This window comes from Leucopleurus acutus (genome assembly GCF_964270905.1).
Source record: "Leucopleurus acutus genome assembly, chromosome: 17".
NCBI classification, from domain to species: Eukaryota; Metazoa; Chordata; class Mammalia; order Artiodactyla; family Delphinidae; genus Leucopleurus; species Leucopleurus acutus.
In genome coordinates this window covers 68,283,484-68,305,923 of record NC_139159.1, presented here as the reverse complement: position 1 = coordinate 68,305,923, position 22,440 = coordinate 68,283,484, and the positions used below count along the sequence as shown (strand labels likewise).

General features: G+C 52.6%; 1 protein-coding gene across 1 annotated transcript; it reads right to left on the bottom strand.

The window, feature by feature from the left end:
* Positions 1 to 481: 481 nt before the first annotated feature.
* On the bottom strand, positions 482 to 21,769 carry FAM83A (family with sequence similarity 83 member A; the record flags this gene model as incomplete). The annotated part of the gene is made up of 4 exons (XM_082858636.1): positions 482 to 1,016; positions 9,337 to 9,461; positions 11,074 to 11,241; positions 21,290 to 21,769. The coding sequence occupies 4 exons, from the start codon at positions 21,767 to 21,769 to the stop codon at positions 482 to 484; spliced, it is 1,308 nt and encodes a 435-aa protein (XP_082714762.1).
* Between the last annotated feature and the right edge of the window lie 671 nt (positions 21,770 to 22,440).

Genomic DNA, 22,440 nt, shown 5'->3' with positions numbered 1-22,440 from the left:
CCTGAATCTGTCTCTCCAGAATCTCTGGGGAGCAGACCACCCCTGGGCACTGGGACACAGGAGTACCTTGGTCACACCTACCCCCTGCCTCTCAGTGCCTCAGTTTATCCATATGTAAAACTTGGGCTGCATCAGCCCCTTCTCACATTACAGAGATTGGAAAATGTTAATATGAAAGCACTGGCTGCTCTTTGGAGAAAGGGGCTCTATTTTCATGATTTTGTCCTCTAGCTCCCTGCCCGCCACCTCCCTGGAAACTTCTGGAATGTGCTGCATAGGCCATACTAGAGAGGGGAACCCAGGGAAGTGTGGGGGTCAGCAAGCGAACCGTCTGAGGCCTGGGAACATTCAAACACAGGCAACGGTTTCGTCCAAGTGCCTTTAGTTCAAAGGGCCACTGGTTAAAGTAGGGTCCTTGAGACAGAAAATCCAAGAATGCCCAGCTTTGGCCCTGGGGAGGTCAGCTGGAGGAAGGGACCCTTCAGAAATTCAGGGAGGCCTGTAGAAAGGGCCTCCAGGTGTGGGCCACCCTGGGCACCAGGCCAAGCTGCTCGACCTGCAGCCGCGTAGGCCTGTAGCCGTTGAGGTTGCTGTAGAGAGCAAACAGGCCATCATGGGGCCTTGGGGAGAAGTGGGCCTGTGAGGTCAGGGCCCTCCAAGGGCCATGGTAGGGCTGGAACCTGGGGGCCAGAGGTGGGTTTGGGGCCAGGGGGCTGCCGGGCCCCGAGGACGTGGACAGACTCCGGTTCTGGGGGTTGCTGCCTGTCGACAGGCTGCTGAAGGGGTTGGAGGACGTGCCGTCGCTGGTGGAGCAGCTACTGCCACTGAGGTGGCCGGGTCGGGGGCCGGGGGCTGCTCTGGGCTGGAGGGGTGCGACCGGCCTGGGCGACTTGAGGCCCATCACGGGCTTGGAGGAGGCGTAGAGGTGGCAGAACTCCTCGTCAAACAGCTCTACCGCCTGGCCCGTGAACTTGGAGAGGATGTTCCTGTGCACGTGCCCACAGAGCCAGGTGAAGCTGGAGGCGAGAGGAGAGAGAGTGAGGGCTGGGGATGGGGAGGGCTCGGGCACCCTGCGCCTGAAGGGCCACTAACGCGTGCCCACCGCTTCTCCGCGCCGGCTGCTTCCACCCAGGCCCAAACCCTCTCCTCCCACAGATGGGAGAACTGAAGCTCAGAGACCAGCAAATGTTTGCAGGGGAGTAGCTAAGATGCAGAGTGAATCTGGGCCTCCGGTCAGTGTTTCCTCCTGGTGCGCAGATTATGGCCCCTTAGAAGATCCCTGTGGAGGCCCAAAGGGGCGAGTGCCAGTGTCCCCAATTCTGTGCTGATGTGAGTCACCAGCTGCTGGGGCCTTAGCGGCTCCACCTGTGACAGGTGTGACACCTGCCTCTTCTAACCAAATAGGTTAGCAGTCTGGGGCTGCTCCTTGGAAGGAAGGGCTGTATTTCCATGAAAAGCTGAAGGGTGTAGCCCAGTTTTCAGGCAAATGGGCCGGAAGGGGTGCGAGTGGGGGGAAGACTCCTGTGCTCTTTGGGGGATGGAAAGGAGAACACAGGGGTGAGCCCACAGGATGGGAAAGATGCCGCATCAGTGGGCTTGCCCAGACACCCACGGGAGGCCGCCCTTAAGCAGAGGCCTTGGCCTTCTCTCCATTTACACATTTTAAATGGAAACAAAATGTTGAAGGCATTTGTGTGTTACCTTTTATGATTCCCTAATTTAAACAGATTCCTTTCTATCTCTGATGGGAAACTCCCCTCATCACCCCACTCCCCGCAGAAAAGCCTGGTGGCAGCACAGGAGACCCACCAAGAACATCATTTGAGAGATTCCTGGGTCCCTAATACTGTGGACCTAGGCGTGGGGAGCAATGAGGACAGCATGGTCAGAGGGGGACAGGGTCACTGTGGGGGACAGAAAGGACCCAACCAAGAGTCTCAGCCTCCAGACCCCCGCCCGCGTGTCTTGCCACCAAAAGGCGGACCCAGCTTCTGGAGTCCCCTGCTCTGTGAGGCAGGGCAGGGCCCACGCAAGGCCGGAGCAATCCTGGGAAGAGCAGCGAGGCTTTGTTTAAACCTCACCTCCTGCCCAGGAGCCACCCATGCACCCCAGAGAGGTGAGCAGCTGATACCGTGCCTCTGGCCAACCAGGTGACGGGGAAGGCAGCAAACTCTGGGACAGCCGGACTCTTGGCTACACGAAGAAATCAATCGCCCTGTGTTCTTTGGAATCAGGCTAGATTAGAACAAGCAACTGCATGCTTTCTTAACAAAACAGGTCTAGGGGACTTCCCTGGCGGTCCAGTGGTTGAGACACCCTGCACTTCCACTCCAGGGGTCATGGGTTTGATCCTTGGTCAGGGAACTAGGATCCCTCCCGCCACATGGCCCCCCACACAAAAAACAGGCAGGTCCAAAGGTGCCTGGCAGTGTTTCAGGCCCCCATGCACCCTCTGGGCCCCTGGGCCCCTTGTGTATCCCTGCACCACCTGAGTGCCATCCCCGACCCTGCTCGCTGCTCATGGGTTTCCCTCCTCTGCACCCCACATGTCCATTCATCCTGTGCTCTAGCTTTTACACTTTCTTTTATCACCACCCATGGTAAGAATTACATTTTATTTTTATTGTTTTTTTGGCCCTTAAGTACAGATAGTTGATTTAATCATAATTTTTGGCTCAAGACCCTCTCTCGTCATTGATCTATTAATGGCCCATTTACATTTCTGCAGCTTTATTTTATTTTTTGGCCACACCAAGCGGCTTGTGGGATCTTAGTTCCCCGGCCAGGGATTGAACCCGGGCTCTTGGCAGTGAACGTGCAGAGTCCTAACCACTGGACCGCCAGGGAAATCCCTTTACTTAGTTATTTTAAATAATCTAATAAGCACCTATGAACCCATCACCTAAAATAAAAAGCTAGCATTGACAATAACCAGCATCTAATCACATGGTCCCTCCTAGGAACCCATCCAGTTTCCCCCAAATAGAGGAAGTCATCACCCAGAACCCTGTGTCATGGTTCCCAAACTTTCCTTTTTCTATAGTAAGAAAAAGTTTTCTATACTCTTGAAAGTACTGTCAGCCCTCCATATACTCGAGTTCTGCATCTGACGATTCAACCAACCACAGATGGAAAATATTCAGAAAAAAATTTTCCAGAAAGTTTCAAAAGGCAAGACTTGAATTTGCCCCATTGGCAGCTCTTTACATAGTATTTACATTGTATTAGGTATTATAAGTGATCTAGAGGTGATTTAAAGTATTCAGGAGGATATGGGTAAGTTATATGCAAATACTACACCATTTTATATAAGGCACTCGAGCATCCTCAGATTTTGGTATCTGTGGGGATGCTAGAACCAATCCCCCACAGATGCGGAGGAACAACTGTAAATATTTCTATTTTCGTTGTTTTTAACATATATCTTTGGGGATTAATCTTTGGGGATTTTTTTTCACTTAAACATTGCAGTTTATCCATGTTATCTCTTGTTGCTGTACTTCACTTGTCTTTGACTGTTGTATGATATTCCACTGGGGGCTATATCATGGTTTATTCATACATTCTCTCATTGAGAGGCATCTGGGTTGTTCCCATGGTTCTCCTGTTGTGACCAGTGCTTCTGTGAACACTCTTATACCCGTCTTCTACTGTCCTGTGGACCCGTTTCTCTTGGAAATACACCTAGGAGTGGAATTGCTGGATAAAGCTAGATGAATGTTCAGCTTTAGAGAAAATGCCACACTCTTTCCAAAGTCACTGTACCGATTTGCAATCCCATCAGCAGTGTAGAGATTTGTAAATGCACTCTTTGTACTGTCAGGCTTCTTACTGGCTGGCCAGAAGTTTGTTCAGCTTTTTCTGTAAGATGCTATGGAAAAACCTAAATGAACTTTTTGGCCAACCCAATTTTTTTTTTTTTTTTTTTTTTTTTTTGCTGAATAGGTATAAAATGGTTAACTCATTCTAGCCTTGATTTGCATTTTGCTAGTCACTGAGGATGCTGAACATCTTTTTGCGTGTTTCCTCCCCGTGAAATGCCTGCTCTCACCTCCCCCACCCCCACCCCACACTTTCATTGTTCTGTTTCTTTTGTGGTTTGTGGGAGTTCATTGGGATTCTTGACACTAATCTTGTCAGGGCATCATGAAAACCTGCTCCCAGTTTGTAATCTGACTTTTCACATTCTTTGAGCTGTCTTTGAGGGAACCAGAGTTCTTAATTGTAATACAGTCAGCTTTAGCAATTTTTTATAGTTAATGCTTTTTTGTGTTCTGTTTAACACAGGGGGGGCTATGTTAAGGCACCTAACCCTTATCCTAAGGTCTAAAAGACATTCGTCTGTATTTTCTACTAAGAGTCTTAAAATTTGTTTTTGACATTTAAGTTCTTTTAATCTATTAGGAGGTGATTTTGTGTGTGTGCACCGCATGTGTGAGTGTGTATGTGTGAAGTAGAATCCACCTTCTCACATGGAGCATTTTTTTTTCCGGTTTCACCTTTCCCCACTGCTCTGACATGCCCTGTCATGTGGGAATCTGTGTCTAGGCTTTCTGTTCTGTTCCATTTGTCACTGTGTGTGTGTCCTTCACCCAATGCCACATTGTCTTGGTTACCACAGCTCCATCTGCAAGGGCAAGTCCGCCCTGCCTGTTCTTCTTCAGACTCATCTTGGCTGTTCTTGGAGAAATACATGTTATTGAGACACTGTAACCTCCTCACATACACAGATACGTACATAACCTCACAACAATCTCCGGAACATCCTTTACCTCAGTGCTCTGATTACTTTTGTTCTGTCCTATTTCATTTTTGAAGAATTCTGGGGATCAGCCACTAAATCAATTTCATAGACAGGGATGCACAGTTTCAAAAGTTGTATTCCTCTAGCCATACTGGATGGCCAGGACCTAACATGAACATCCATTCATTCAACAAATATTTATGGTCATGTATAAACATACCGGCACTGTATTAACTGTACTTCCTGCCAGGAAGCAATAGAAAAGAAAACAGACCCAGCTCAGGCCCCGACGTCATCTTTCTTAAATCTTGGCTAAACAAGTTCACAGAAAAGGTCTCTAGGGAATGATCTGGAAGCTGCCTCCGGCAAGATGAGTTAGCAGGGTAAGGACAACAGGATTGAGCTGTCCAGCAAAGGGAATAAACGGCAAGTGTAAAGACCCTGAGGCGTGAAAGACCTGGGGAGAGGCCAGTGTGGCTGCAGCACAGAGGAGGGGAAGAAGAATTCTGCTAAGACAGAGGCCGCAGTAAGAAGGTGGATTTTTTTTCCCCCCTAGGAGCAATGACATGCATCGAAGGATTTTAAGGATGGAAGTGATTTGATCTTGTTTGTGTTTAAAACTCTTTCTGTTCCTGGTAAAGCCCAGGGTGGCAGCAGGGGTCAGGGCAGGAGTGGACTCAGGAGCCGGTTGGAAGGCCATGCTGATATCATGCTGTCACTCATGCTGTTGCAGCTGCCTGATTTTGCACCTCACCCCCGCCCCAATCTTCTTCATCCTCCAAGCCTCAATCCAGCCTCCTGGACCTGCCGGCAGAAGTGGGAGCTCCCTCCTGGCTGACCCCAGAGCACTTTCTTAGCTCATGCTGATCTTAGAGCATACACCATACCACACCCTGTGGTCATTCATCTACATTTCCTAAGGAGAGAGAGGAGTTCTGTGTCCCCAGCATGTGGCACAGCACCTGTGCTTTTGAGACCCTCAACAAGAGCTGAAATGTTGAAATGCACACCCTCCCCACTCCCACCCCCGCGACTCAGCCAGAGAAATGGACAGAGCCCTTCAGTTTGGGAAAACTGTGTGCAACCAGAGGGAGGGGCCCAGAGACAGGTGGACTGAAAGGATGGGGTGAAGGCTTTTCTGATTGATTTTTTGTTTTTATTGGAAACAGCTCTAAGGGTCCCAGGGAAAAGGATCCTCTGAAAGGCTGGCAAACAGATCACCTTTGAATGTTGAGAGCAAAAACATTATAGTTGTCCTGCCCTCCCTCCAGAAGCTGGATTCCCCACAGTTCCCAGGAATGGCCCGGCATGTCTTCAAGCCCACTGCCACCCTCCTCCTTGTACCTCCCATATCAAGCCCGACCTGGCCTCGGCAGGCACTAACGAGCTGGAGATCCTAGTCAAGGAAGCTGGTGACCCTGACCCAATCACCTACCCTCTCTGTGCCTCAGTTCCCATCTGTCATTTAGAAGAATAATGCCTCCCTCAGAATGTCATGAGGATTAAGGGACTTCCCTGGCTGTCCAGTGGTTAGGACTCTGCACTTCCACTGCAGGGGGCATGGGTTTGCTCCCTGGTTGGGGAGCTAAGATCCCGCATGCCATGTGGCAAGCCAAAAAAAAAAAAAAAAAAAAGTCACGAAGATTAAATCCTTACTAAAGGTCTGATCGCACCTGGCCCAGGGCCTGGCACAAAGCTCAGCAAGGTGGTTATGCTTCCTTCTGCCCCTTCCAAGGGCAAGGCCACCCCTGCATGATGAGCTCAAAGGGCAAATACAAATGAAACCTGAAAGAGTTAATTCTCCTTATTGAAAATAAGAGGAGAGGCTTCCCCCCTCTTCATCTCCTTTCAGAATTTCTTTCTCTGTCCTTTTCAAATGTATGGAAATCTTTGTAATGGCTAAGTAAGCCACTTGCCAGTCGCACAACTGGTTGCTCGAAGATGGGGAAGGGGAAGTGACCGCTTAGTGGTGGAGGGGCTGTGGATGTGTCATCCCCACGTCTGTGTATGCCGCTCTGACAAAAGACGTTATTTTGAGCTGAAGGAATTTGAGAAGCAGGTGCAGGAAGGACTCTCTGATCTCCCCCTTCTCCCTGAAGCCAGTCACAAGGCCCTCATGTGAGAGATGCCCTCCCTGTACCCAGAGGAAAGGAGCATCCTTATCTCCAAGGACAGGGGGACTCAGAGGGATCCGAATGGACCAGCCTTGCTCTGTTTCCCCCAGTAACTACCCTTAGCTCTTCCCTTTCGTCCTATCATGTTTTACCGTGACTGTCCGTTCTTCATCCAACCTCATATAAAAACACTAAGGTTTAACCATTTCTTTGGGTCTTCATTTCCTTTTGAAGTCTCCTGTGTCACGTAAACTTGTAAACTTTGTAAACTTGTAAACTTGTATTAAATAGATTTGTCTGCTTTTCTCCTGTTCATCTCTCTCTCACCAGTCCATTTTACAGGGCCCCAGCCAGAGAACCGAGAAGGGTATTAGAAAAAAGTGTTTCCTGGGACTTCCCTGGTGGTCCAGTGGTGGCACGGGACCACTGCGCTTCCACTGCAGGGAGCACGGGTTCAATCCCTGGTCAGGGTACTAAGGTCCCACAGGCTGTGTAGCCGAAAAAGAAAAGAGTTTTTCCTCCCCGTACAATGGGTGCGTGGTTTCTCTGGGGGCAATGGAAGTGTTTGGGAGCTAGATAGTGGTGATGGTTGTGCACACTGTGAACGTACTACATGCCTCTGAATTGTACATTTTAAATGGTTAATTTATGTTATCGTGAATTTCACCTAATAAAAAATAGTGCAAGAATTCCTCTGCTTTGACTGACCCCTCCCTCCAGGCTTGGCTCCTGGGGTCTGGGGCAACTGCCCAGGCCCGGCCCTCACCCTTGCCCTCCAGGTGGTGAACTCGGTCTAGTGGTGCTTGGTCAAGGTCAGAGGTCAAGGTCAGAGTCCTGATGTAGGGTTTTAGGCTGAGCTCCTGCCCTGAGCTTTATGTGCCTGCTGCCCAGAGGCCTTTGTCCCTCTCTAGGGAAAGAACAAAAGGCTGATAAGGTGGCTTTGGCCACTTGGGGAGGGGAGTTCAGCCCCACCTCAGCCTCTTACAAACAACCAAGGGCTGGAGACAGGGCCTGAGAATCAGAAGCAGGGGGGCTCCTTTTCCACAGGTGCCCCCGGATAGAGCAGAGGATGAGGGGAGAGGCTGTGGGTGGAAACAGACGTGGGCTCAGTGGCCCCAGGACACTGGAGGTGTCCCCTCGGGGCTGCCTCGTCCCTGAGCCCCCTCCCTGCACACTAGTTGTAAAACCTCAGCTCTTCCCCTCGCAGACGGACAGTGCCTCCCAGCTTCCTTTACTGCAGCCTGTGAGGTGAAGGCCACAGGCCCTTCGCACAGCTGAGGAGAACAGGCTCAGGAAGAGGTGGAAATGGGGAGCCAGAGAGGGGCACCCTGACGCCATCCCAGGCCCCCTTCCCTCCCCTGGGTTTGTTATCGGTTACCTGCCTAGTTCGAGCAGAGCTGCAGGAGGGAGCCCCATGCTGTTCCATGCCTGCAGCAGGCCTGGTCTGTATCTACTAGGTCTCTACATAGCTGGTGAGTGAATGAAGGAACAGAGAGGTGCAGTGACTTGCTCGAGGTCACCCAGCCAGGAAGCTGCAGAGCTGGGAACTGAACTTAGCTTATCTATCTTCTAGGCTGGGCTGCTGCCACTTCCCGTCCCTAGTGCCAGCCTGAGGTCCCATGCAATCTGGAGACACTTCTGACAGGGAAGTGGAGGAGGGGCCAGGAAGCTGGTGGTCAGGGGCCACAGAGGGTGCCGCTTGTAATCTTATCTAGGACATGGTGACAGCTCAGCAAGCCCTGGCAATTCTGAAGTGAGAGGAGGGCTGTCTCGGTGCTCCCCAGCCTTCTTGGGGCCCACACACACCCTCTCCCCCAGCCAATGTGGTGTCGCCCAGGCCTGCTGTGCTGGGCAGCCCTTCACGACCAGCGCCTTCTCAGCCCACACCCTTTCAAGTCTTGCCTATTACATGTCCCTTCCCTTGGGGCTTTGGCTGGCTGATAGCAACCGCTTATTGAGCACCTACTGTGCGCTGGGAGCTACACTAGGCTTTGCAAATTTTATCTCGTTGAGTCTTAACAATAGTCTGCAAGGGGAAGTATTGTTATCCCCATTTTACGGATGAGAAAAGTGATGCTAAAAAGAATTGCACACTTTAAATGGGTGAAGTATCTGACATGTGAATTACATCTCAATACATCCACTATATTAAAATAACCAAACATTTTAAAAATAAAATGGGGCCCCCATACACAACCAAACAAATCTCATGGCTTTAGAATCACACCTGAGAGATCTGAGGAGGGAAACAGGATTTTATGTCCTATTGCCACGCAAAGGGAAACCAAGGCACTTGGAAGTGTCTCCCTACCCCGAAGTCCTCCCAGGAAGGGCCCAGATTTTCCCCTTTCACGCAGGCTGGTCCTGCCTCCTGCCTCGTGTATATGATGAGTCCCCAGCTCCCCCAGGGGGTTGCCGGTGGGCGTGTGGGCCTTGGCCTCCGCAAAGCCCCGACAGAAGGTGAAGCGCAGCGCTCACCTGTACGATCCACACAGCACGTATCTCCGGTCCGAGATGATGAACTTGTCCTGGATTTGGCCGGCGAACTTCCTGCCTGACTTGGCGCAGTACACCTCTCCTTCCACGCTCCGGACGGAAACGTTCTGTTGCAAGGGAAGTCAAGGTACCCTCACTAATTGTGTACCCAGAGACACACACTTGCCTAAGAAAACATCTGGAAGGATGCTGGCCAAGAGTAGAAGGGTTATTGCTAGCTGGTGAGATTGTGGGCCATTGTTATGTTTTCCTTGGCTGAATTTTCTAAATTTTCTTCAATGTCCTGACATTTTTTGAGTAATGGGGGGAAAAAAAAAAGAAAAAGAAAAGAAAAGAAAGGGGAGATGGTAGAATTCAAACAAAGCAGAAAGTAGAAGGAAGATGCGGGCCTGGTGTCCACAGAGCCCTCAGTCCAGGCTCCCGTGGCCCACAGAGGCCTGGCAAGCCCAGCCTCACCCTGTAAGTGGCTTTAGTGACATGAGTCCCTGACTCCAGGCTGGTCAGAGGGAAGGCCCAGTGCAATCAGAGGGGGCAGCTTTGTGGAGACCTCAATGGACCCTAGATTGCTGTAAGAAAAGGTGTGGCCACAACCCAAATTGTGGCCCTGTTTGTCCCTTTCCTCCCCAGTGGCACCCGCTGCTCCAGCCCTCAAGCCAGCACCCCTGGAAGCTGAAGAAATGAAAGGCAGGTGAGGCAGGGGGCTGTCAGAGGCCGGCGGGACGCTTCTGGTGCCGAGAATGCCTGCTGGTAGCTGGACGGGCTCTGGGAAGGGGATGCCCAGCGCCTCCAACCACTCCTTCCAGCCTCTCCACAAGCTCTGGGGGTGGCGGGAACAGGGCCACGTCCCACTGTCCCTTGGTGCAGCGGGTGTGGGCCACGAGGACAAGGCCCGCACTGACTCTGGACCTGTTTCGATGGCCTCATGCTGAGGCCATGTGATCCACGTTACGTCAAGCAGACCCAGCAGTCGGGGGACCTGAGGCCTGTGGCGACCGGAGGTGCCTGGACTCAGCTGCATCCCGGTCAGTGTGGAGGGGAAGGGAAGGAGGAAGGCGGGGAGGTTGGGGTCTCCCGGGGCTGACCTGCCTGAGCTGGGGGGCAGTCACCAAGGAAACCACCTGTCAGCTATTCAGCTGGGTCTGCTTGTGAAAGCTGTGGGCGGTTTCACGTTAGAGCTTGAATAGCTGCCCCAAATTTGCCGTGACTAAGTGAACCCTCATCTCTGGGTTTCCCTTCTCCTTGCTGGAAGAAGGAAGGGAGGAGTTTGGTTAAGTCCAAGAGGATCAGCATCCTGTTGGGGCCATGGAGCCCTAAAGATGCATCACACAGGTCCTGGATGTCTCACTGCCCCAGAAGTGCACCCACTGGTCTCCTCAGCTGAGAGGAGAAAAGGCAGAGGTCGGGCCCCTTTATCCTTCCCAGCCCCCAGTGGAGCTGTGTGAGGTCAAAGGGCTATGAGCGGGAACGATGGAAATCTCTTCCAGGCCAGGTCCTAAAAACATCCCTCAGAATCCTCCCTCCCTCTCTCTCCCTGTCACTATATCTCGGGGGCCGTGTATTCCTTGTGGTGCAGCTACAAGGTGAGGGAGGGCCGTCTGAACTGGACTTTGAACAAGAAAGGAATGTGTGTTAAGCCATTGAGATGGAGGCATGCGTTACCACAGCGTAGCCTATTCTATCCTAACACAAAATACCTTTTACACTGTCACGGGACCCTACCTTGAGGTGACTGTCAGAGATCTGGGCTTTGTCACACATCTCCCGGAAGAGCTTCACGCCTCCCTGGTCCAGGAGCACACAGACGAACACCCCGCGCTTGTTGGCCGCCTCTAGGATGTCACAGAAGATCTCCACGTCTGTGAACACATCCATCAGGATGGCCAGGACCTGGGCCAGGGCAGAGGGGTCGGACACCAGAGAGTCAGGGCCAGGTGCTGACTTCTTTCAGCCAAACCCCCTCAGTCCCAGCCGGCCTGGGAGAGCTGTTCCCTTTGCTGCTGCACTGGAGCGGGGAGGGTCTGACAGGGCAGGACTCAAGGAGGGGCGCAGAGCTGCAGTGCGGGCCCTGCCTCTGTCCTGACGTCATCTTTCCAGCCCCACCACAGATCCTCTGGCCTCGCCACCCACTGCTGGCATGGAGAGTGCAGAGGAGAAAGGGGAGATGAGCAAAAAGATGAGGCGGGGGTGGGGTGGGGGGGAGATGAGGCCAAGGGGAGGTGGCCTGGCAGGGTCACAGGAGAGGGACAGATTTAACGTCACAGGTTCTCAAACATTTGGAGCTTTAAGGTGCTCTAGGGCCACTGGCTTTCAAATGTTTTTAAGCCGTGGAATCCTCGCCTCAAACAAAATCCCTGTGGAGACCCCAGGGGATATAGACTAGACTAGGCTGAGCTGCCCCAGTGGGATGGAGAAGGGAGTCCAGCTCAGCCAGCAGGTACTGCATCCTCCATCATAGCAGAAACTTGGGGGGTGGGGGGCCCTAGATAGCCAACAACGGGGAGAGACGTGTGTGTTCCTGCCTGCCAGGCACCCCTCCTTCCTGCCAACAGCACCCCGAGCTCACTTCATTTTATTTTTGGCCTACACCGTGCGACTTGTGGGATCTTAGTTCCCCAGCCAGGGATAGACCCCGGGCCCCCTGCAGCGGAAGCGCCCATTCCTAACCACTGGACCGCCAGGGAACTCCCCCAAGTTCACTTGAAGGAATTACCTCTGCTCCACCATGCATGTGCTTTGGGTGGGGTTACTGCCATGCCCTGGATTGGGTGCGGGAGAGGCACACTGAAGCCAGACCACTGGCCACAGGGATTGGCCCAAAGGTGGTCACATGACATGTTATCCTCATGGGACTCAGTCCAGGACTATTGCTGGGACTCCTGGGGAAAGGAGGCATTCCTTCTACTGGGATTGCTTAGCTAGTAGATTATAAACCACAGCTGCTGGCAGCCATCTTGCCCCATGTGGGGACAGCTTGCCTGAAAGCAAAGCCGGATCTGGAGAAACCAGGGCTAAGAGGTGGAGACAGATGCCCAGCAGCATCCTTTCGACATCTGATTTCAGTTACCCCTGAAGCCAATCCTACGCTTGACTTGTCCACTGAGGACGTCAATGCATGGTCCCCTTCTTAAGCTTTTTGGGGTTACTTTCTGTGATGTTGTGACTTATAATAAGAAATGTATATTTGGTCTTCATATCAGTTTCTGGCACAGAGCTCCTAATACCCTGGGAATTTCCAACCTGATGAGAGCTGAGAGCAATAAAGGGGTCTTTTGTTATGTTAATGCGGAGACTTTTAGACCTAAGGGCATTGGCACTTAAGGATGTGGAGCTCTTTGCCAGGAGGACCAACCTTGTGATCAGGGGGTTGGAACTTTTAGTCTAACCCCACAGCCTCTGGTGGAGAAGGGAGGAGCTGGAGGTTAATCAGTCACCAATGGCCAATGATTTGACCAATCATGCCTATGTAATGAAGCTCCATAAACACCCAGGAGGAGAGGGTTCAGAAAGCGTCTCGTTGTTGGACACGTGAGGGTTTAGGGAGACTGGTGCACTCAGAGCGATGCACTATGCATCTCTTCCCTCTGGCTGTTCCTGAGTTATATCCTTTTATAATAAACCGGTACTCTATTAAGGAAAAAGTTTCTCTGCTCTCAGCCACTCTAGCAAATTGATCAAACCCAAGGAGGGTGTCGTTGGAATCTCTAATCCGTCGCTAGTTGGTCAGAAGCACAGGTGACAATCTTGGCTTGCGATTGGCATGAGTTGAGTTGTAGGACACCCAGCTGATGTCCAAGAATTGCTTGGTGCTGTGGGAAAGGCTCCCACACAGTGGAATGGAACAGAACTAGAACTCTTTGTCACTCAATCAAAAGTCCTTCCTAGTACCTAAATTGTGGTGTGTTGAGAAGTGGATTATTAGGCAGCCAGTAAAAATGATCATTATAACGGTTACATAGAAACTATAGGACTTCCCTGGTGGTGCAGTGGTTAAAAATCTGCCTGCCAATGCAGGGAACACAGGTTCGAGCCCTGGTCCAGGAAGATGCCGCGGAGCAACTAAGCCCGGGCACCATAACTACTGAGCCTGCGTGGCACAACTACTGAAGCCCGTGCGCCACAACTACTGCAGCCTGCACACCTAGAGCCCATGCTCCGCAACAAGAGAAGCCACCACAATGAGAAGCCCTCGAACCACAATGAAGAGTAACCCCTACTCGCTGCATCTAGAGAAAGCCCACGCACAGTAACGAAGACCCAACGCAGCCAAAAATAAATAAATAAATTTAAAAAAAAAGAAACTATAAATCACGGTGAAATGTTAAAGTAAAACTTGCTGTTTAATATATGCTCAACAAATGTGCATTAACAATTAATGAATTAAGTGAAAAAAAAAAACAAAGCACAAAATGATAGCATGTCCATTATTATTGCCAGCAAGGGAAGGTGGTGTATGGATAGATGAGTGCAAAGCAAAAACTAACAGTCATATTTGGATGGGGGACTATGGCGATCTTTTCTTCAACATTACCTGTAATAATAACGTTCAACCACTTTTCTACTAATTACAATAAATTTTTTTGACCATCCACATCTGGGAAGTAGCAAGGACAAGAAGAGTGTCCTGGAGGCAGGTGAAGGAGATGGCTGGTACCCACTCGGGGCTGACTTTCTGCTCAGTTGATGTGGGTGTCTGGACCGGAGACAGAACTGCGAAGAAATTGCTCACCCTCGGCTAGAGGTCACTAGAGCTAGAGCTGCTGTAATAGTGAGGCCCCTGATCCTTTAGAGCCATGGCCCTGTTAACACACAATTAGGTATATGTGCACATTGAAGCTTATGGCACCAATAAGGTCCTCTCTCCTGAAAGATAAATGCCTCCTCATCCAAGGTATTGGCAAAAGAGACAATGCTCTCTCCCCAGGAGGTCAGTAAATCCTCCCAGTTGTGTTCCAGTGAGTCTTCGTTGGCAGAGACAGGGCTGGTAATCAGGTGACCGATTGACAGAGAAGGGGAGAGGTTTGCAAAAAACCCAGCGTCCTGACTTAAGCGATGCTTGGAAGGACAGGCTCATGATAGCTAGGTTTATCTTGTTTGCCTCCTTTTGGGATTGCCTCCCAGCTGGATCGATTCAAGGCCAATAACTTCTTGCATCCCCTACGTGGGCGTCCTACCTCGCAGGGTGTAGTGTGTTGATCAATCAAGTCCCAAAAGATATGTCCGCATCCTAACCACCAGAACCGTGGATGTGACCTCATTTGGAAAAAAGGTCTTTGCAGATGTAATTAAGATTCTCAAGATGAGATCATCCTGGGCTTTCTGGTGAACGCTAAGTCTAATGACAAGTGTTCTTATAAAAGGCCCTCAGAGGAGAGACAGGGAGAAGAGGATAAGGCCATGTGAGGACGGAAGCAGAGACTGGACTTCTGTAGCCACAAGCCAAGAATCACCTGAGCCACTAGCAGCTGGGAGAGGAGGGAAGGATCCTCCCCTAGAGTTTTTCGAGGGAGTATGGCCCAGCTGACACCTTGATTTTGGACTTCTGGCCTCCAGAACTGTGAAAGAATACTTATCTGTGTTTTATTTTGTTTTGTTTTAAGGGGTTTTTTTTGATAAATTTATTTTATTTTATTTTTGGCTGCGTTGGGTCTTCGTTGCTGTGTGCGGGCTTTCTCTAGTTGTGGCGAGCGGGGGCTACTCTTCATTGCGGTGCACATGCTTCTCATTGCGGTGGCTTCTCTTGTTGCGGAGCACGGGCTCTAGGCGTGTGGACTTCAGTAGTTGCAGCACGTTGGCTTCAGCAGTGGTGGCTCCCGGGCTTCAGACCGCAGGCTCAGCAGTTGTGGCACGCGGACTTAGTTGCTCCGCGGCATGTGGGATCTTCCCAGACCAGGGCTCGAACCCGTGTCCCCTGCATTGGCAGGCGGATTCTTAACCACTGTGCCATGAGGGAAGCCCTTATCTGTTGTTTTGAGCCACGAAATGTGTGATAATTTGTTACGGCAGCCCTAGGAAACTAATACAGAGCAGTAGCACATAATCCAGGGGAAAAACGATCTGGAAGATAGGGAACTTTAGCTCCAGCTGTGGCGCTAGTGGAGGCTAGCTGAGTGCCTTCGGACAACTCACTTACCATCTCTGGGCCTCAGTTTCTTTACCTATAAAACATTGCACGATAGAAGAGCATTAGCTCTCATGTAAGTTGGGTCTAACCGTAAGCCCAGGTAATATAAACGGAAACATATGCAGAAGTAAAGTGTGTCGTTAAAATATGATTGTGATTTTTATATGCATTATTCTTGAGCAAGTGTGGATAATGTTAGAATAACACCATGAGAGAATGTTGTTTTAATTCAGGTTATGGGAGACGGTTAAAATTAGTGCCCACACCACTATGGGCATAAAAAAGAAACAGAGTAGGGTTCTTATTAGGGCCAATCAGACGGCCCAGCCCAGAGGTGTGGGGTTGGCTGAGAACGGGAAGGAGGTACTTCCCGTGCTAAGGAAGGAAGTTGGTGTGGGAGCGCTGCCTGGCCGGCAGGCTCTGAGAATCTGGAGTTTCAGTGAGATGGCGGGGCCCAGCCAGGGGGCTGCTGGTCAACTAGGGTGATACCCACAGACAGGGGTCATCCTGCGGAGACCTCAGATTCTGGCTGAGAATCCCTCACTACCTGCCCGGCAGACGTGAGTTCCTCATGGGCTGGAAATCCTGCTGCTTTGGGAAGGGCAGGGGGCAGGAGGGGAAAGAGGATTTGGGTCCTGGTGGGACCACCAAGCATGTTGGGGCCAGTTGTTGGGGGCGCTTAGCACCCCAAGGCCCAGTTTGTGCGTCGATTGCTACTCTTCCCTCTTTCTCTCCTACGTGCTGATGCTCCGTTTTTGAGCTTGCTTTTGGTGGATGAGTAATAACAGCAGCAACTCTTTCTTTCTTTTTGTTTTTTCTTTTTTTTTTGCGGTACGCGGGCCTCTCACTGTTGCGGCCTCTCCCGTTGCGGAGCACAGGCTCCGGACGCGCAGGCTCAGCGGCCATGAGTCACGGGCCCAGCCGCTCCACAGCATGTGGGATCTTCCCGGACCGGGGCACGAACCCGTGTCCCCCCGCATCGGCAGGCGGACTCCCAACCACTGCGCCACCAGGGAAGCCCCCAGCAACTCTTTCTTGAGCACCTACTCTCAGCCGTATGTTCGTCCCCTGTAACCTTCACAACACAGTTACCCTGGCTTCCCGGGTGAAGAGCCAGGAGTGCAGAGATGTTAAGTAACTTTCCAAAAGCTGGAATGCGAGGAGATGCCCCAGACCCCAACCCAGAGCCATGCTCCCAACTGCAGTCTACTGCAGGCCTAAGAGAAGGACTCTGATCTCTGTTTACATCAGATACAGCCTGTCCCTCCTCTGCTTGTGGGTTAGGATGGGCCAAGTAGGGAGAGTCAAGCCCTGGGAGGGTTGGGGGACCCCAGAGCAGAACTCAAAGAGAATGTGGACAGAAGAAGGGAAGGGGGCCCAGGTGGACCCTCCCCCATCACCTATCTGCTGACCACAGTGCGAGGGGGCCAGCAGCCCTTAAAAAGGCAGCAGTGAGAGGACCATCCCCCTGCAACCACATGTTCCCACTTATTTGTGTTGCCTCTGGGTGTGCCTGGCGCTCCCCTCCCTCACCGCCAATCTGGAGCAGTGACAATATGCCAGCGCTGAGCCCCGCCTCCCAGAGGGGGAGAGGAACTTCCTCTAGGGAACTCCTGTGGGAAGGGAGACAGGCCAATCACAGATCCCAGGAGGATGCCGGGGGCGCAGGGAGCATCTCTGCTGGCCCTTGGGGGCCGTCCCACCCCACTCTGGCGGGACCTAGATGGGACCTGGGCTGGGTATAGGCGCCCCGTTGCCCAGAGACCCCACAGGCCTGGCAGGCTAGACCCCTCTCTCCCAGGTCTGCCCGTCCCTCAGCGGCCCTTGTCGGGGGAACAGCCGGAGACCTCGCCCTGGGGACCCTGGTGGTGTTTGAGGCCCTGGAATCCCAGTTGTCAGGCATGAGGCAGACCTGCTCGTCAGCTCCCTGGGGGCGCAGTAGGGGTGGGGGCAGGATTGTGCAGTTCCTGCTCAGACTTCTTGCTGTGTCCCATCCCTCCACCCTTGTCCCTTGTTCAGCTGCTCCCAGGGCAGGGGCTTGGCCTGAAAAGGTGGTCCTTGACACCTAGGGGTGGGGGGAGCTTCTTTGGGACCTTCTCACAGCTGCCCCCTTGGTCCTCTGCATGCTCACCCCACTCTCCCCCCACCTCCCCAGAGAACTGAATAGATTTTTCTCTCTGCAGTGAAAGGGAGAGGGAGAGGGGATCGAGCAGGGACAGGGGGCTTGCCTGCTCAAGTTCTCCACCTTTTTGGTCTTGGGACCCCTTGACACTCTTAGAAGTTACTGAGGCTCCAAAGGGCTCTGGTTTCTGTGGGTCATGAGACTTGTCAAATTAGAAACAGAGAAAATTCTTAGTGTTTATTAGTTAGTTTAGAATAACTAATATTCCTCACTTAAAACAATATTAAGCCCATTACATGTTAACATAAATAACAATTTTAAAGCAAAAATAACTATACTTTCCAAAGCAGCAGCAAAATGGAGTGAGCAGAATGGCATCCTTTTACAGTTTTGCAACTCTCTGTGGTGTCTGGCTTACCAGGAGACAGCTGGTTCTCACATCGGCTTCTGTAGCAATCTGTTGTGATGTGTTGTTGGGAAGGAGATATATAAAGATAATCCGGCCTCACACAGATAAGTGGTTAGAAAGGGCAGGACCTCACAGACCCATTGGAAGGGTTTTGGAACTCCAGGGATCCTGGACCACACTTGGAGGATGGATAATTCATGTTTTTTGTTTTCTGTGTTTTATGACACTTTGACATCCCAGCGCCAACTGATTACTAGAGATCACAAGCACTTCGACTAGGCGCAGCCTCTGATATGCTAACCGAGCAATCCAGAGCCATGTCCCAAGCCTCCTTTATCTGACTCTCCAGCATCCAGACAGTATTTCCCTGCCCATCCTAAACCACCCCAGTGCCAGCTATGGGACAACCAGGGACCATAGGTGGCCCAGAGCCTGCTAGAATTATTCAAAGTAGCCAATCCTAAACTGTTCACCTGGCCCTGCCTTGCCACCCTGGTGCTCCCCGTGTGGCCCTGCACAGTGTGTGGTGCCTCCTGCTTCTAGGACACTGTGAGCAAAAACCTCCTCCTCCCTGAGAGTCCTTTCCACGCCTCCCTACCTCCAGGTCATCCAGACCTCTCACTCCTCTAGACGTCTGTATCTGACACACCCTAGACCTGGAATTCCTTTACCTCCCTTCTCTGCCCAGCAAACTCTTACTCAGCCGTTGAGACTCAACTCAGAGGCCACCGCTTCTGTGAAGCCTGCCTTAGTCACCCTCCCGTCTGCTCCCCGGCACAAAGCGTTGCTCAAGCCCAGCACTGCCATCCACCAGTGTCCCCTCTCTTCCCACCTCTCCCCCAAGGGCAGGTGGCTGGAGGGAGGGAGGCCCCTTGTTCTGCTCTGCCATCCTGGGTTCAGGGCCTGACCAATGACTTTGGCTTTGTGACATAAAGGGATGAGAGCATGAAGGGAAAGAGGGAGAATGCCTGCTCCTCAGGGAGCAGAAGCCGCTCCGGGAGACGCCCAGCAGGCTGGCTCCATTTGTGCCCCTGTCTTCTCTTCCTGAGGGGGCTGAAGCCACAGGAGAGGGAGAAAACAAACCCCCTGTCGTCCCTCTGTGTGGACACAGCCTACTTCCATCTACAGCCTGTGGCTGGGGATCCAGCCCCCTCTGGCATCTCTGTGGGAACAGGTCACTGGTCACTCCTGAGCCCTCTGTGTGTGTGTGTGTGTGTGTTGTGTATGGGAGTGGTATTGCAAACTGCCTGCAGGAGTCTGACAGGTAACAAGATGGGTGAAGTTTATCATGGCCTGGGACAAGAGGGAGTGGTGGGGACTGCCGCAAAGGTGACCCACCCAAAGAGGTGACCTCAACTCAGCGCCAACAGAGCCAGGTCTTCCAACTTGCTAAGAGGAACTGGAAATTCTTACTTTCAGGTGAAATCTTCTGATTTTTAAGTGTTGTCCTAAATTTGTAGCATACTGTGTTGATAAAGCAAAGGACAGCAGCAGGCCTCAAGGCCGCAGAGGTGAAGGGAGAGAAGCCTCTCTAGGTGGGGTAGGGGGAAGGGGAAGCATTCAGCCTGGGGATTAGGACAAGCCCCAACCTGGCTTCTTTCCAGGGAGTCTCACTCACCCTTTGAGCCGCAGCAGCTGCGGCTGAGAATTTCGCCAACACCATTGGTTCCCCGCCCTCAGGCGAGCACTGAACTCCAGCAGAGACCAGAGGTAGCACACTTAAGAACAAGCCCTGGGAGCTGGAAGGGACCCCTTAGTCCAGTGTGGGATCTGGGGCCTGGGGAGGTCAAGGGACTTGCCCTGCGTTGTGCAGCCCACCCCAGGCAGTGTGGGCACTCCTGGTTGCCTGCCTGAGCCCACCTGTCAGTTCCTGATGCTGCCTTGCCAGGGAAGCATGAAATGCTGCTCTGAAGTAGCCCAGCAGCGTGAAAAGCCAATACTCCACCCCTTGTCACCTTCTATTTTATTCTCCAGAGCTCCACTCCCTCCGTCCCGTTTGAGCACAGCTTCCCCCTTCCTGGTGGCTTCTTCTGGAGCCATGAGATTACACACATATTAGACACGGGAGGGGATTCTGTCATGAGAGTGGGATCTCAGCAGAAAATGAGCTTAAATATCAATTTGCCCATTTTTGAATTCTTTTAAATGGAACAAACTAAATAATTTTAGTGATGAGAGAGACCCTTTGCAGATGACACTGAGTCCTTTCCTTGGGGTCCACTCTCTCCCCTGCCCCTGCAGCTTCAGGAGGTGGAGGGGCACCCGTACCCCTGTGCTGAATGGTCATTTTGTGCACCTGGGTAGAATGATCTGGGGTGCCCCCCGCCAATTCCCCGGGGGAGCAGGCAGCCCCTGTGGGCCTGCAGTTCCAGGAGCATTGGGAGAACTCCCGGCCAAATGCCAGTCCCGGTGCCTGAAACTCTGCCAGCTAAGCTCTGGCCTTGAAGGATTTTTCTTCTTCTAAAGTCACTTATTAAAATATAAACACTCTGGGGAGGGAGAAACCTCTGCTGTCTCCTCTGTCCTCTGCCTGACCACCGGTTGGATTCAAGCGCTGCACTGACCTTGTGGGCAGACAGGTCTAAGCCGAGCCTGAGAGGAAACGGGGCGAGTTTGTGTCCCAGTGGAGTGGCCCCTCCATTCAGAAATACAGAAGCGAAGCACCTCGCCTAGCCTGGGGAACTCAGGAAAGGCTTCCTGAGAACGGGACTTCAGTGCTGGGTCCTGAGAAGGCGTAGGTGTGAAGGGAAAAGCAGGGAAGGTGAGGGGGCTCCAGGCAGAGGGAACGGCATGTGCAGAGGCCTCAGGACAGAACCTGATGTGTTTGAGAATCTGCAGGTCACTCAGGACTGAGTGGCAGGGGGTGGAAGGGGAGCTGGAGAGGCCGTGAGCCATGCTACAGAGTCTGCTGGTCCCACTGGGGGCAACTGGGAGCCACTGAAGGCTCTAAGCAACGAAGGGACCAAGTTAAATTTGAAGTATAGAAAAAGTGTCTACAGCAGCTTGGAGACTAGGTGGTCGGGCTCAAGATGGAACAGGAGGGTCAGATGGGAAGCTATTGCCGGAGTTCCAGTGATGGGTGTTGGTGGCCGGGACCCAGACTGTGACAAATGGGATCAGGAAATCAATGATCTAGGGCAGGGCAGAGCGTAACATCCCTGGCTCCATCCTAAGCTCCAGTCACCTGGACTCCATCCCTTAGAGCAGGACACAACCCTCTCTCCTCTTCTCCACCAGTCCCCCCACCCCATGGCCAAGGAGACGCAGACTCCGCTGTCGCTACCTGGCTGGTCCGGGTGATGCAGCGGCGGATGAGGTCCCTGATGTTGTTGCGCTTGTCCGTCTGGAAGTACACGGTGACGCTGGACTTTTCCTTCAGGTAGGGCTTCTCAGCTGAGGCCCAGGTGTGCAGCAAGGTCGGCTCGCTGCCCTCTGAGGCCACAGGGAAGTAGGTACTTGAGGCCACGGAGCAGGAATCGAGTCCCTTGGAACCTGCCGCGGCCTCTCCTGGGGGCTCCGGGGCAGAGGGGGGCTCCTTGGCCTGGGCCTGGATGTACTGGGCCTCCACCGAGGACAAGAAGTCCACCTCGCCTTCCTGGCTGAGCACCCGCCGGTAGGCCTCGGGACCCCCATCCAAGAGGGCATCTGTGGCCAGCCGTGCACTCTCATTGTCACTTAAGTCAGCCCTGGCTGGCCGGACCCACTGGCTCTTGACCTCTTCCAGGCGTTTCTGGATCTTGCCCACGTGTCTTGCCCCGCTCATGCTGCCCTGTCCCTGAGTCGTGTGGGGGGCAGCCGGCACCTGAGCTCTTCCTGATGTCAGGGGCAAGCGGGCCACACCACCCAGGAGGAGCGGGGCTCACAGCACTTCTGGAAAGCACCCACTCCTAGCACAGGTGTGCGGCCAGCATCCAGGATTACCTGCTCCAAGGTAATCCTGCCCTCCTGAGCAATGCTTCACAGGAATCATCACCCACTGCCAGGGGTTGGTTTATCTCTGAGCAACACCCGCCCTGCTCTCGGGCCAGGAGGGCTGGCTCTATCACGCCTGGGCACACTCAGCCCTGGGAGACTTCTTCTCCTCCCAGCAGCCAAGGTGAGCCAGCTTTCCAGCTTGTTGTGCAATTCTCCCAAGACCCTCAGGCCCCATTTACAAAGCAAGCAGCCTCTCCCAGCACAGTCACCGCTGTGCCTCAGGTCCCCTCCTGTGCTCCTCATTTCAGACGCCAGTTGGTTCAGAGACAGTTTCCCTAATGGGCCCCTGAGATCTGCCATCCATCCTGTGCCCATGTGAGGAGGGAAGCTGGATGCCCCCCAGGCAGCACTGTTCACCAGGCACTGCTCCTTTCTCTTGGTAACACCCCCAAGTTCCCAGCCCTCCCCATTCTCTGGAAAAGCCTTCTTTCCCATCTCTCTTCCCTTATTGTATTTGCA